We start from the raw sequence: 14,500 nt of genomic DNA on the forward strand, positions 1-14,500 counted from the left end.
GACATCTTGGATACGAAAGCAGGATGGAAATCGTCAGAGTGGAAAATTGAGACCGCATGTTGACTTTTCCCACAATGCACATTTCCCATAGGCATTAATTTTCCATGTACAGTGAGTGAATGTCACGAAATAAAACACTCTTCAGTAGCCAACAAGTACAGCTGTGCTGTACCTATGGGCTGTTATCAGTGACGTAACTTTGACACTTTTTTTAAACAGATTTTCTACTGTTCAGATACAGTGGCTTCTAATTCAGAGCACACGAACAGCAAATTTGTCTGTTACAAATGGAAGACCTGGATCATCATAGAGGGGAGATGTTGACCGGGTGAATAAACAACACTTCTTAATTATTTCCATTTTTGTTAAGGTTTCTAGATGTTGTAGACCAACACTGCAACAAATGAACCTATGTGAAAAGGACACAAACCTCACAGAAGTATTTTCTAAAGATTTAAAAAACAAAACAAAAAGGGGAACAGCTGTACTTGTGCCTTGAAAGTAAATCTTTTCAAATTCAATATATCATCCCATCAATATTTAAGAAGGTGTAATTCCATCAGTGGTGGTGAATCTAGTGGAAAAAACGATCCAGTTTCCTTTACTCAACCTCCTGACGTGTTAAAATTTACTGCGTTAACCCCTGACAGATGTTCAATAGGCTGCCAGTCTGATGTATCACTATGACCTGTACATTCATCAGTCTGTTAACACAGCCCTTCCCCGTCTGTCTTTCCACACCCAGCCTGCTCCACCTTGCCTTATGGCGTAATGGCTCTTTCACTCGGCGCAGTTCAGACAGCTCAGCAGATAAAAGCCAACAAATCATCCCAGCCAATATGCCCTTTCACAGTGCAGGAGAAACTAGACGGAATGGTGGAGAAAAGGCTGGGACACGGTGGGAGGGGGGAGGAAACGAAGGAGAAGTGTGTTAAGGGGGTGTATAGAGAGGCAGAAGAAGGTACTTTAAGTATTGAAGAAAGGGGATGAAGCTTGTGCTGCAAATAGCAAGAGACACAAATATCGGAAACTGAGAAACTGAGAAGAAAAAAGAAAGGGTAGAGGCACATGATGGCTAAGAAAAAAGTTCACCACATTACACTGAAGGACACTGGGTTAAAAGTAAACCAGGCACAAAAATGGCCGGGCTAATGCTCGGGAGTGAATGCTTAACACATTTGACCTGAAAGTCCCCTTATCTTCCAATAAGAACAACGTAATCTTATAACGTCAACAAAAGTGGATTTGAGTCAAACACCTGACAGACTAGTTCATTTGTAGGACACAAATCTTATGAGTCATCAACATACCACTACATCTGAATTATACGTCAATGCACATGTGTCGCGTAACTGGTTGCATGCAGATGCCTTAGGCACAGCAACGTCACAGGAATCAACGGTCTGTTTCCTGCAGTTCACAATCATTTGTTTATTGTTGACACCATCAGTACAAAACGTTGCCAGGCAACAGGTGTGCTCAAATGAGCAATGTGTGAGGGCAAAAGTGTGTCGTGATGCGGACAACACCAGAGGCAATCCACTGCCACAAGCGAACATAGCCAAACCCAGATAAACCCACAAAATAAAGACAGGCTGCCTACAGCCCTGTCTACCCAGGATGTAAATGGGTCTGGAGTCATAGCTGGACACAGTGAGCTCTGTGGAGCAGTTTTACATTTACTACTACAGAGCTAATAACTGTCACTCAAACACAAAAGGTAGCATCTGACTATTCAGCAGTGGGAAGTAAAGTCCTTTAGGTACTGTTTTTTTTTTAATGTATTTTACATATATTTCATTTTTGTTTTAAAATTTTTGTATAAGTTTGAACAACACTTAGTGATTTAAATCAGTTCGTCTTTGCCTCTGGTGAGTAGGCTTATGCAGACTGGCGATTACAAGACACAAACTCAGATGTTTCCTTTTTTTTTTCCCCCCATCAGCGATCGTCAACAATCAGCACAAGCGACTGCTCCTTAATTTAAAGCAACCTGTTTGCGCTCCCTTTTCCATTCAACAATCCTGAGAAGTGCACTGTGCAATCTGACAAAACCCCATATGTCCATTCTCCATATGCCTGCCGCTATCGCTCGATTCTAGCCGGATTGTCTTCCTCTGTGAGCCACATGTGACCGCGACTCTATTCTCCGTTTCACTCTCTGTAAGCGCCGGTTTCTTCCTGCCTCGTCTCTAGCTGAAACCTGAAATTCAATTTTCAGCGTATATACGCTAAATGCCTGTAATTTTTGACCATTAAAATTATTTTTCAGCTATGCACTGCAGAACTAGTTTTCATGGGGGAGAGAGAAATCTCTGTTCAGGAGAACCAAGCTATTGCTGCAGACAAACTAACTTTATATTTTTATGACTGTCTGATAAAATTTACCAAAACACAAGTTAATGAGAGCAACTGTGCTGTGGGATTGGCTATACTGACATTTAAAATGGCAAAAAAGTTACCCCAAACCACATCTCCCACCAACCATTCCGCCGCCATAGGCAATCGGATCGTCTATGGGCGGCCGCTGGTAATGACAAAATGATGCTATGGAAAACACAGATGACTGCCCAGCACTACTGGTGAGGTGTAAATGTAACATCAAACAAATAGTCTTGGTTTGCTACGTCATCCTATAAGAGAGAACATTTTATTGTTCTTTTTCTTTAATAATCCATGTTGTACAGTTGGGTCACACTCATCTGTGTGTGTGTGTGTGTGTGTTTGTAGAAAAGGTAGAAACTCAGCCTTGTCATTATAAATGCATTCTACGAACAATGATCACTTGATTGCACAATATTTAAAAAATGCTATCATGCTCCATTCTTGTAACATGAGCTCCGTGGCTTTCATAGGGCAGAGATAGAGTAGAAAAAGTAAAAGGAAAGTAAAGAAAATATAGTCTGAGAGTGAAATAAACAGAACTGAATGTGTGCAAAAAAACAGAAGAAAAAAAAAAACCCGTCCTTCAAGCTTTTGAAAACAACATTTTGCTGGTAGCATTCAAAGCAGCCCACAGTTTTTCCACTGTTTTCGACTAATCCTGGCATCAGCGAGAGCCACCTAACACAACATGCAAACATGCTTGGATTATGTAAAGTGGGCCTGATGCAGTTTGAAGGGCCAAAGCCATCACAGGACGGCGTATGAGTGTCTGTCTGTCTGTGTGTGTGTGTGTGTGTGTGTGTGTCTGTGTGTGTGTGTGTCTGTGTGTGTGTGTGTCTGTGTGTGTGTGTCTGTGTGTGTGTGTGTCTATGAAGCATTTTCTGCTGTAAAAGGACAAAATGGGAAGAGATTAAATTCCTTGTGGACTTCTCATATGCTCAAAGGCTGTTAAATACTCCTCTGACTCTTTGGCAACAATGTGGAGCCCTTGTTAAGGTTCTATAAGAAAACCAACAAAATATTTTAGTTTCCAGCATCAAAGGGGCTTAGTTTCCCCTCATACACAGAAGATGCATATACTGAATACAACAAGGTCTAAACTAGATGCGTCTCTACCCCCTGGTCCTCCATATCCTAATTCTCATTGCTTGTTTGACTAGAGAACAAAACAAGTCAGATACCCGAGTGCCTGAATTAAAGAACCGTTGACATTTGAACTTTGGCAGATGAGGAGGAGGAGATACGAGACTAAAGGAAGGAACGGAAGAAGGTAAGGAGGCTAAGGTGCACCAGTCCTGCAATGCCTCTCAAGAGTATCTGGTATCTGATTGGCTACACGTCACTGAAGCTCAGGTTTCTGACAGGGCAGATCCACTGGGTCCACGAGCAGTCTCAGAAGCAAGGTGCATAGACTTTATCATAGCCTTGAAATTCCGACGGCGTCTAATGTCCCATGTCGGTCATCCTGACTGGTTCTATAGATGTGTAGTACAGAATCCAGTTACAAGGCATTTAGGTTTACAGGCCCGGTTCATTAGATTAGATGACTCTTTGCAGTGTGTATTTAATCAGCCCGTGCCCTACATAATCCCCCATAATGACTCAGACTAAAACTGATCTGTCATGAGACCAGAGTGTCTCTCTCTCTCTTTCTCTCTGTCTGTCTGTCTCTCCCATACAGGGATTAGTGGGTACTGGAGTGTATCCACAGGTCAGGGTTGAGTGTGACTCGGCCTGGACATCATGACTTCACCCAAAACTGTTTTGTGATGATGATGGCATGTCTGCGTTATCCTTCTGACTTATCATTTCTAGTTTTTTTCTTTTAAAAATGGGAATTCATCCGTTCTTATTTTGAATATTAAAGCAGATGATAATTGGGTAAAAATGGTAATTGTTATTACTTAGATGGATGCAGATAATAATCAGCATTTTGTTTGGATCCCTCCCCTCATTTCCTCTCCACTTCCTATTACAGGAAGCTGTACTTGCCACAGGAGGACCCGATTTACTGTATACTGCTCCGATTGCTGTCCTCTTACAGCAGCAACCAACAACATTTTTTGGATGCATTTGGATATAAAATCCAGTGAAAACCAGCTCAAACTCATCTACCACCTTTAAAACAATTTGGGTATTTTTTGGTGAGAAAAACCAATGGCGTCAAGCCTTTAGAAACCCTAAAATTACAGTTCTGTGCCATGACATTCCAGTTTGATTTTCAGGGCCTACAAGAGAAAGTGTATCACCTGCACATTTTTTACACATTTTATACACATTCTATAGCCTACCGCTGTCTGAGTATTTCTGCCATGTGACAATGTTTACACGTATAATAAAGTATATCTCTGTACAATTTGTAGAGATCAGAGAGTGTCTTTAAAATACAGTGAACATAAATACAGTCCCATCCACGACCTGTACACCACATTATATGTTACAGTGATGAACAACCCAAAAATCTATTTTTTTTATAATAATTATCAACCACATGTAGATTTGGACAAAGCTGGCTGAGAAAGCGGAGATGTGGATTTATAATAATACTATTCTGCACAATAAAATCACGAATCCAAGCTCACCAGACACAGTCCTTCTTTATGGAGCAATTTACAAACTTTTATATAGGGGGGGGGGTTCATTTTTTGGGTTGGAGTATCACTATAAGTGTGCCAGGAGACTGACACCCGCACAGCACCAGGTGGCACTTCCCATTGTGTTGCTGAATTTAATTAGCAGTTTTGCTCCTAATCAGCAGGGGAGTTGAGAGACACACAGTGGTTAAATCAAAGTGAGCCACTAGTGACAGTGAGTTAGGATGCTAGACATCTTTGGACTGCAAATGAGCTTCTAGGAACTGAAGCCTGGGGAGTTGGCTAGAAACAAACAGAGAACTAAACAAACTCTTTGTCACAGTGTATTTCTAAAGCTCACCACACACACAGTAGTACATCCATCACAACGACCATTAATCAAAGTACAACTGCTGCTGTGATCAAGCCACAGTGCTCGCCGAGTTGTGTATCTCAATGATGAGAAGATTTGACAGTACACATATTTACCTCCTCTTGTTAACCTCAGTCCACTCGGCTCCACCAGGCGGTGACTGTTCGTCTGTCGCCTGGTGGAGCCGTTTGAACCTCAGAATAAAAGGTGGCCATGTTTTTGCAATCAGAGCTTTTAAAAAATAGACTCACTTGTCTTATGAGACTGGGCTGGCAGAGTTTTAGACAAATGACTAGGGCTAGTTATGTTACCTTTCTTTATCTTGCATTCATTACTGTTTACCTCTTTGATCTTTCACTTAAATAAATGCAACACTTGTCAGTGTTTCATTTCTGCTGATTGTGAAGCACAGCTTGATGAAAAACACTAGTATCATTATTGTGGACTTTTGGAACAGCATTCAAATAAAGGGTAACTTGTCAATGTAAACTACGTAGTATTCAGCTTTAACTGCTAAATTGCAGACATGGTCTAAAGAACTCCTGGAAACGACTAATACATTCCTCTGAGACCCAAATGAGATTAACAACTATTTCAGGAAAGCAGGAACTGTCTCCATAGTCTGCAGATGTCCCTTAGTTTATCCCAGAAGAGAGCCAAGGATGAGGACAGGGCAACATGGAAACTTACCTAGTTCTCTGGAGACGGGAGACACTGCGGCATTCTCCCCAATCTTAGACACTGCATCAAAATACAACTTTCCCGCCAGGGTCATTGCTGGGAAAATGATAAAATGGTCATTAACGTTTGTCAGAGTAGTTTGGGTAAAATACAGGCTCCCTAATACCTGTTGAAGACCATTAAACACCCAAAATATTTGTATAAAAAAGGTGCCAAGATTTGAACTGGTATGCCTGGATCAAAAACAAAGCTCAGGTCTATTCAAACAAAACCTGAACGGCAGAAAAACCTAACATGTTTAATGGGCGTTGGACATAAGATGTAAAAGTTCAAAAATCCCTTTTTTTCTGTCAATGGAGTGGACAAATGAGGAGGAAGATCAGCTCAGTAAAAGCCTTTGCTCTCCCAGCCATCCCTTCAACCTTCTAGTTAGCTGTGATCCTAACCTCTATGTTACTATTAACGTCCATTAATGTAGTAAACATGCTCACCAGCCACCGATTTCTCATAGTTCTTGCCCAGGTTGACCAGGTTCCTCAGTCCTGGGTTGAACTGTTCCATCACATTCTGGGTGGGTAAAGACAACCAAAGGGAGACAGATTGTTATAATTTCAATCAGTGGGTTTTTTGGTTTGGTTTGAAACACATTTGAGTTAAAAGGCGGGCGACTGTCTGCCTGACTGAGTGACATCAGATGTGGGTAAGGTGTGGAGGAATGACACAGTCATGTTAAACATCCATAATCATAATCATTATGTCTACCTCAGTGACGACTACGAGAGGATAAGGTCTTAGCTTAGGGTCATAACCAAGCCCAGCATGCAGGAGATGAATAAAACTTCAGCAAACCACCTTAAGACAAACATTAACAAAGATCTGCATCTTAAAATGGCTGATCATTACAAGATCAATCAAGCATTAAGCGACTTGTAAGCTACAGATACTGTCACTCTGATAACATTATACAAGAAATCACACCTTGCATCTTCTAATTTCCCAAGTCATGAAATATGTAAAAGGTGAAATCATTCACAATACAAAAATCTTTGGGCAACAAAGACAGTACAACTCTGCTCTAATTTGCTGCTCTACTCATGTAAACATACAGTACTCTGGGAGTCTCGGGCTACTGTTGTTCATAGCTGCAAACCAATGGAGCTTTCTGTGTAATCTTACCACACAACACACTCATCGAGTTAAATTATTAAACCTGGAGTCTTTGTTCCTGCATTTCCTCACACCAAGGAGCTGCAGGGGCTGTCCTGAGAGGAGCCCAGCAGATAATAACTACTCAAGAGGACTGGGATGATTCTGAGAAATAAAAACATTAAGTCTTTCTTTCTTTTGTTTTTATTCTCCTGCCTCTTTGTACACTCACCTTCTCTGTACCACCTGTGGAGTGCAGGATGCAGAGTGTAATAAGGAACAACTCATGGTGGGATTCAGAGAACGCGGTGGCTCACGTTCAACCAAGCGATTTATCTCATTTGGTTCACTTTGAAAGAACCCACTTATCTTCAGTAAATAACTCGAAAGTTAATGTCTGGATGGCACAGACGCCAGAGCACACTACAGAGTAGCTCAAATTATGCCGATCAACCAAGGCGACACCTTAATGAGGAAATGGCACTCCAAGGGTGGGGCTATTTTTCTACAAAACCAGTGATCCAAACTCACTCAACAGTCAGTTACTGGATCTCAGAAAGCCTCTGAACCCCAGCTAAATTGCCCTAAACTGTTTACACTCTGCCTTTACTCTGGATAGTATACTGATGCAGAGGTAAACAAAGAAGTCTACATAACTCAGCCCATGGATCCTCCAAAAAAAGCACAAGAATCAATTCATTTGTTTAAACTTACATGCTACAAATATATCTTAACTTATATTAGCCCATATATTCTGATTCCAGGTTGACTTTACCCCTCACTCCATCCTGTATTATTTGGGCCCAGATTAATATTCAACTAGCTCCTCGAGAACTGAGGCTGATAAAAAAAAAAACAGCAGTTAGACGCTCAGCCGGTAAAAGTGGTCACTGTTTGACGCTGAAAAGTCGAAGAACAGCGGGTGTAACAGTTTCCATAGTGGACACATTGGAGGTACGGAGGTTTTCTTTTTCTTTTCTTTTTTTCCTCGTATCGTGGTCGCACCTGTTGTATTCCCACCCACCTTGTATGTGCTTTCGGTTAGCTTGTTCACCTCCTCCGCGCTCCTCGACATGTTTAACTTAGGTCCCTTAAGCAGCCCAAGAAAGAAAGAAAGAAAAAAAAAAAATACAAAAAGTAAAAAAAAGTTTTTAAAAAAATAAAAAAAATAAAAAAGGGTAATAGTGACCAAACCTACGGTCACATGAAATTCTTCATATCAAGCAGGAGACGCAAGACGCACACATACCAACAACGACAACAACAACAACAAAAAAGAGAAAACAGAGAGAGAAGGAAGGAGAAATGTATCCCCGGGTGGAGGAGAGTCCGGCTGCCTGTGGCCGCTGCTGTCGCTGCTGTTCTGCGTGTGAGCACGGAGAGAGAGCTGAGCTGTCAAACTTGTTGTAGGTGGCCGGTTTACCGGAGGGGAGGAGGCCTACGGAGGTAGGAAAAGGTGGACGGGTGTCAAGCCCACCGCAATGAAGGAATGACGCGCTTTTCCGGTTGGGTTTGCTTTCAAACTAAAGCTCTCGTCTACTCTCATCGCAGGCTGCGCCACATCAGGTCGAGGAAGATGATGACACAAAGTACCGGTGTGAAGTCTGAATGAAATTTCGGTGAAACGGATAAAGCGGATCTTGATCTAGTTCTTTTTAGCTCTGGCTTTATCCTCGAGGAAATAAATCTACAACTTCTGTAAACATTTCACCGATGCTATCAGTAAACTTAAACTTTGGACAAATGACACACACTTCTGTTTTTTTTTGTGTGTGTGTCATCCTCTATTATTTCCAGCTACTTTTCATCAAACTATGTGTCGTCGTATTACACTTCTTACGCTTCGAGGCAAGATTCAATGGTCTTGTCTGAGGTCCCAAACTCCGAACTCCTAAAATCCTGTGCGTTTCCGCTGTATGCTTTTATGTTGAAGGGCCCGTTCCAGTACGGCTCTGGTTATTCGTAGCGGACTTGACGCTTTCCGCAGGCGGACAGAAAAGGTCCACGACGGACTAAATAGTGGAGACTGGCGCTCCCTGGAGGGAAGTAATCCACAACACAATGAAAACACACATCACACCTTCTACTGGAACCAAGGCAAAGGTGTTTTTTTTTTTAGTTGTTTAGTTCTTGTCTACGATGAAAAATTAACAATAATAATTAACATGGGCCTTATATTTAGCTTAATTCGTTGTTTTCCCTTTAATTCCGTCATTCTTCCCTCGCTTTTATAACCTGGATATAGATATATCGGTATCTAATCGTTTTAAAGTTGTTCTCACCATTACAAACAACAGCTTTGGAATCTTAGGCTGCATAACCTGCTGGAGAAGCGGCTCCGCTGAAACTTGACGTCCTAAACAAGTACCTGCCACCCACTGTTCTGAATCCGAGGCCCTTTTCGTCTTTATTTTCCAACCACCTGCACGGAGAACAATTCGGTCCGGCAGGAAAAGTTACCGCTAGATGTCTCTCATGGTCAGCTGATTTTCTCTCCAGCTGAGAGAAGCCTCATAACCTTTGAGACACAATATCAACACATACATACATATGACATATTTATAAAAGTAAATCCCCAGTATGTTTTTTTTTCCCCATGTTTAAATGTTCAGTTTGCTCATGCGCCAGTGCTCCGTGGTATTTTGAATACTTCTTTTTTTTTATTTTTATGACAAGCTGAGATATCCAATACAAACACATCAGCTCGCCTAGGCTCTGCACTGTTTGTAGTATCGGGACATCTGGCCGTCACATCAAACAAAGCAATGGCAAATATCATTATCATTATCAGTATCAACTGCGAGGGCAAATATGCTGATTCTTTGCTGCGTGGTCCAAATGTCATTCGATGTTAAAACTTTAAATGGCTGCCTGCAACCACGGAGAGGTACAAAAAGGAGCTGAATGTATTATGAGATTGTGACCTCAGGCTCTGAGCACATACCACTGCTTCCAGCTGTCAAAACGCTGTAAGGTGACACAAGCAACTTAATTAGTCTGCAAAGCCAGTATTAGAGAGGTTCTCTGTTTTCCCATCTATTGCTGTTAGCTCCTGCAAGATGGCCGTCTGGAAAAACCTCCCACTGAGCAACCATGTTCCTGGAGGCAGGAATCAATACTAAATGAAAGTAACGCTGAATAGAGCAATATGAGGGTCAATTATAACACATCACTAAGATTTTCTGAGGGGCTGAAAAGTAGCTTCATGCTTTCAGTAACCCATCCGATGTGGTAATATCTTTCTAATGCACTTTCTATTTAGGGAACTTCACACACGAAGCACGCTATATCTCAATATCCCCTTAACTTCATCAGTGATTGCGTAGAAACGTTGCATAGATCATTAAGCCTGTCTAACTGTCAGCCATTATTTAAAAGATGATGTTAAGAGCACCCCGGTTTTGTAGTACTGTGACACTGCTGTTAAAATACTGAGAAATGGTAACATTGAACCACACAAAACATTTCATCTGCATAACATTACATCTGCCCAATTTCTGCGAGTACTGTATTCTCTGCTACTCTTGTCCAAGATATTAATGACCTCTCATTCACTGTCTCTGTTGGGCATGTCCTCTCAAGGACAACTCTCCATCCATTGTGATGGAATAGCAAAGTGAACCGAGGCCTTGAAAAGACAGCCTGCTTATACTGTGCTAGCAAGGCCACCTCCTTTTCAGACAGGCCATATATTTTCCTGACAGTGCTTCACAGAAGCGGTGGGTACACAGTGGAGACAGCTTCAGAATTTGCTTTTCGCCTTTGAAAATGGTGCAAGATTTTCAGTTTACAACCTTGCAATACTAATCAGAGTAGATGTGTGAAAGAATAAGCTGTAAATAAGTTTATTTTAACCCTCAGTCTCAGATACTCTTTATTTCGTTTCTGCTTTTATTGACATCATTAATGCCGTTCTTAAAATAGTGCGAGGATCGAATAAAGACAAGGAAGATACAGATACAAAACTACTCATTAAACTCATCCATTTTGACCAACACCAGGATGCAATGACCAAGAACACTATTATTTCCTGACTGAGTTGCAATGCTGGTGCTCATTACTTTCACCAAGCAAGATCATAAATCTACCCTTAATCTAATGGGCAAACCGAGGACCTAAAGCCAAACAACTAATTCTCCTATACAACATTGTCTTTAAGTAACAGCTTGACCAGAAAGTTAAAAAAAGTACAACAGGCTCGTTTTGTGTAAAGCTGTGGTTCAATAAAACAACTGCAGCAGATAGTGAATACCATGGTGCATTCAGCAGCAAATCAGCAAGTATATCTGAGAGCTTAAGTGAAAAATATCCATCACATGCGCAGTCTTCTTCAGCGTCAACACTATTCATGGTACCAATCATGAGTAGGCACCAGGCGCTGGGCTTTGCATGTCCCACCGTGATACAGAAACTGGATTTTAGCGGCTTTCGGGTTGCACTGCACCAAATTATTTCCAGAAACCTTTTTCAAGTTGAGGCTGACAAAAAATCTCAGTCTAAAGAAAAAAGTAGGCGGTGCGTGAGTTTTAAGAGAAAAACTTCATGTCACATGAAAATAGACTTTTAAATGAATACATTTAAGTGGGTCAGAATTATTTCACTCAGAATCTAAAAACTTTGTTTTTAAAGGCCTCCAGACACACAGAATGTCCATTTGGTCGTTCCTCAGTGGTAGACGCATGCAGTATTTCTAAACTACTTCTTATTCTAAAGTGATAAGAACAAAGGTCTGATTTCTATTCTTATGAGAAACTGCTGCTTCACCAAACAGCTGAGTCATCTGCTCAGGTATTCTTCAAAACTATACTGAGAGGGGCAGGGGCTGATTTAAATTACAGCATGCTTAAAAAGAGCAAATAAGTAGCAGGAGGACTCTTGTAACGGAAAATCACACATGTACTTTTCCTGGACTTCACTGTATCTCACAACTCAGAATCATGCAAACACTCACGCGCTCACACACACACAAGTAAACAGGCCCGGGCACCTGAGGGTACACAGCAGCGAACATTTGCTCCCGATGATATTGCGGTCAACAGTGTGTAAAAATTTAATAACAGAGCTGATGCCAGGCGCCACAACTGACTGGATCAGCCGTGTCGGGTGAAACGGACGTCCCCTGCCATGTATGAGCTGTCCGTGCTTCACTGACACCACAAAACATTTACACAAGGTAAACCGAGCAGCCATGATCCCTGTATCAACACTCTGACCTTTGATTTTTCTGACTGGAATCTGGAGAAATGTGAGTTTTATCCATTTCTGAGCTGGAATTGGAAATCTGGATTCAGTGTGTTCATCTATATGACTAGAATCAGTAAATGTCACAGAGGAAGGGGAAAGGCACTGATTAGTGATGAATAGTATTAAAGTAGGCGACAGCAAAGCCATGAGTGCGGCAGACCCCCTTTTAGTCGGGACAACTTTATTACCTTTTCTTGACCTTTAGGTTAATCAGTGTAATTTTGAAAATGCCACAGATCAAAAGTGAACCTCTTTCCCCAGAGGAGACACTTGGAGATATGTGCCTGGGTTTAATGCTCTTTACAGCTGCCTGGAGCCTCATGCAGGCTAGATTCCCATAGATTCCCATTTAAAGTCATACTATTTTGAACCTCACCTCCATGCCTGCTGGCAGCACGCATTAATATGAACATTGATCCCGTAATGATTGTGTTTATGCAGAACTCCTTGTGGAACCCAGACATTTTTGATCACACCAAACATCTCAAAGCTGCAAAACCTCGTAATGCGGCACTGAGACATCTCACCCACGAATCATGTCTGAATGAGACAAGAGCTGTCATTTTTAGCTACAAAGCTCTGCGCTCGGGGACCTTGATTCAGTGTGTTGGAAGGCTCTTCAGACACAAATACACACACAAAGACACACACACACACGCACGCACTAATTGCTGTGTCTGTCATGACGATGCCTTCACTAAATACTCAAGGTTTGTATCTAGGTTAATTACACCTTCCTAATCCCTCTGAATCTACAGAGCAGCTCAAATCTGCCTTATGACAGACAAGAGAAGCTTTGAACTGTTTGTGTAATATTACTAGACTGCCATTTCAGGTGTTGCATTTTTTCTATCTGCAAATACATTACATTGAGCATAGGCAGCAAACAGAACAGCTCGTGCTTGAACATGAGACAGGTTAGAGTCCAAAAAACTCTTGAGTTCATATCATATACTATATAAGTAGCACAATCAGTTGGCATCATGGACATCTGTCAAATAGGTGTAACCTGTGCTGCTCCCACCACATGAAAATCTACAGCCCAGAAGTAGCTAACTGATTCATAGTTCAGCGCCACATCCAACAGACAGAATAAAGAATGATTAGGCCTTTTGTGTACAGAAGTCAAAGGATGTTTAAAGGTGTGTTTGTTGGCGTGCCTGCGCATTTTTCTGTAGCAGATTAAACAAGGACGTGCAACCCACCCTTGGCTGGGTACATATTTGCACAGGCTTTGAAACGCTCGTCACAAGGCACTGGTTAGAACTGTGGAAGGCAGTGGAAATAATGCAACGTCCTCTAGCTCTTTGAGCACCCTACCATGTAGCGATAATCCATAAATCCCACGAAAGCATGTGAGAGATGTCACAGAGATGTGAGGGTTTGGTAAAAAAAAATTGTATTTTATAGAATAATTTAAAGGTGGGAGAAGCACAATTAAACTTTAAATATAAGGTTACAGCCATCAGCAAGTCAGCCTTGATTAGCACAAACACTGGAAGCAGGGGGAAACAGCTAGCGTGGCTCCATTCCGTGGTAGAAAAATCTACCAACCAGCACATCTCCAGCTCACCAATTAACATTTTATATCTTGTTTGTTAAACAAGCAGAAGTGTAAAAATGACGATTTCTTATTTTACAGGGGGTCATTTGTGGGATAATTTCTTGGCTCTGAGCAGTTTCCAGGTAACCAGCTAAAATTCCAGTGAGTATCTGGAATTGCTCCCAGCAGTAGTATTTCCGCTGGTCAAAAACATAACACCTGTAAAATGGAATTTTAACACTTTTTCAGCACTTTCAATACTTTCGGTTTTTTGCACGGATTAAACACGCATGACGTACCATGTTAATGAGTGAGCTTTAGAGGTGCGGGTAGGTGGATTATGTTACCGTCGGACAGAGTCAGGTTAGCTAGCCGTTTCCCCCTGTCTCCAGTCTTTATGCTAAGCCAAGGTACCTGGCCTCTGCTTGTAGCTTCATATTTAGAGTACAGGCTCGAGAGCAGTATTGCTCTTCTCATCTAACTCTCAGCAAGACAGCAAACAGGCGTATTTCCTCAAATGTTGAACTATTCCTTTACATGCAGGATTATTGTCTT

The 14,500-nt window shown here is 41.6% G+C and overlaps 1 protein-coding gene across 2 annotated transcripts in view; it reads right to left on the minus strand.

Moving 5' to 3' along the window:
- Nucleotides 1–8,611, minus strand: part of LOC120788428 (brain-specific angiogenesis inhibitor 1-associated protein 2-like protein 1) — a 29,855-nt gene extending 21,244 nt beyond the window's left edge. The window contains exons 1-4 of one of the 2 annotated variants that reach the window (XM_040124255.1): nt 8,357–8,611; nt 8,183–8,248; nt 6,504–6,579; nt 6,022–6,108 (exon numbers count right to left, since the gene is read on the minus strand). In XM_040124255.1, coding sequence (XP_039980189.1) covers nt 6,022–6,108; nt 6,504–6,579; nt 8,183–8,233 — 214 coding nt within the window. In that variant the 5' untranslated portion in view covers nt 8,234–8,248; nt 8,357–8,611. Of the gene's footprint in view, nt 1–6,021; nt 6,109–6,503; nt 6,580–8,182 lie in introns of both variants that reach the window. The other variant, XM_040124254.1, reaches the window with a different exon arrangement.
- Between the last annotated feature and the right edge of the window lie 5,889 nt (nt 8,612–14,500).

This window comes from Xiphias gladius, chromosome 3, assembly GCF_016859285.1.
Source record: "Xiphias gladius isolate SHS-SW01 ecotype Sanya breed wild chromosome 3, ASM1685928v1, whole genome shotgun sequence".
NCBI classification, from domain to species: Eukaryota; Metazoa; Chordata; class Actinopteri; order Istiophoriformes; family Xiphiidae; genus Xiphias; species Xiphias gladius.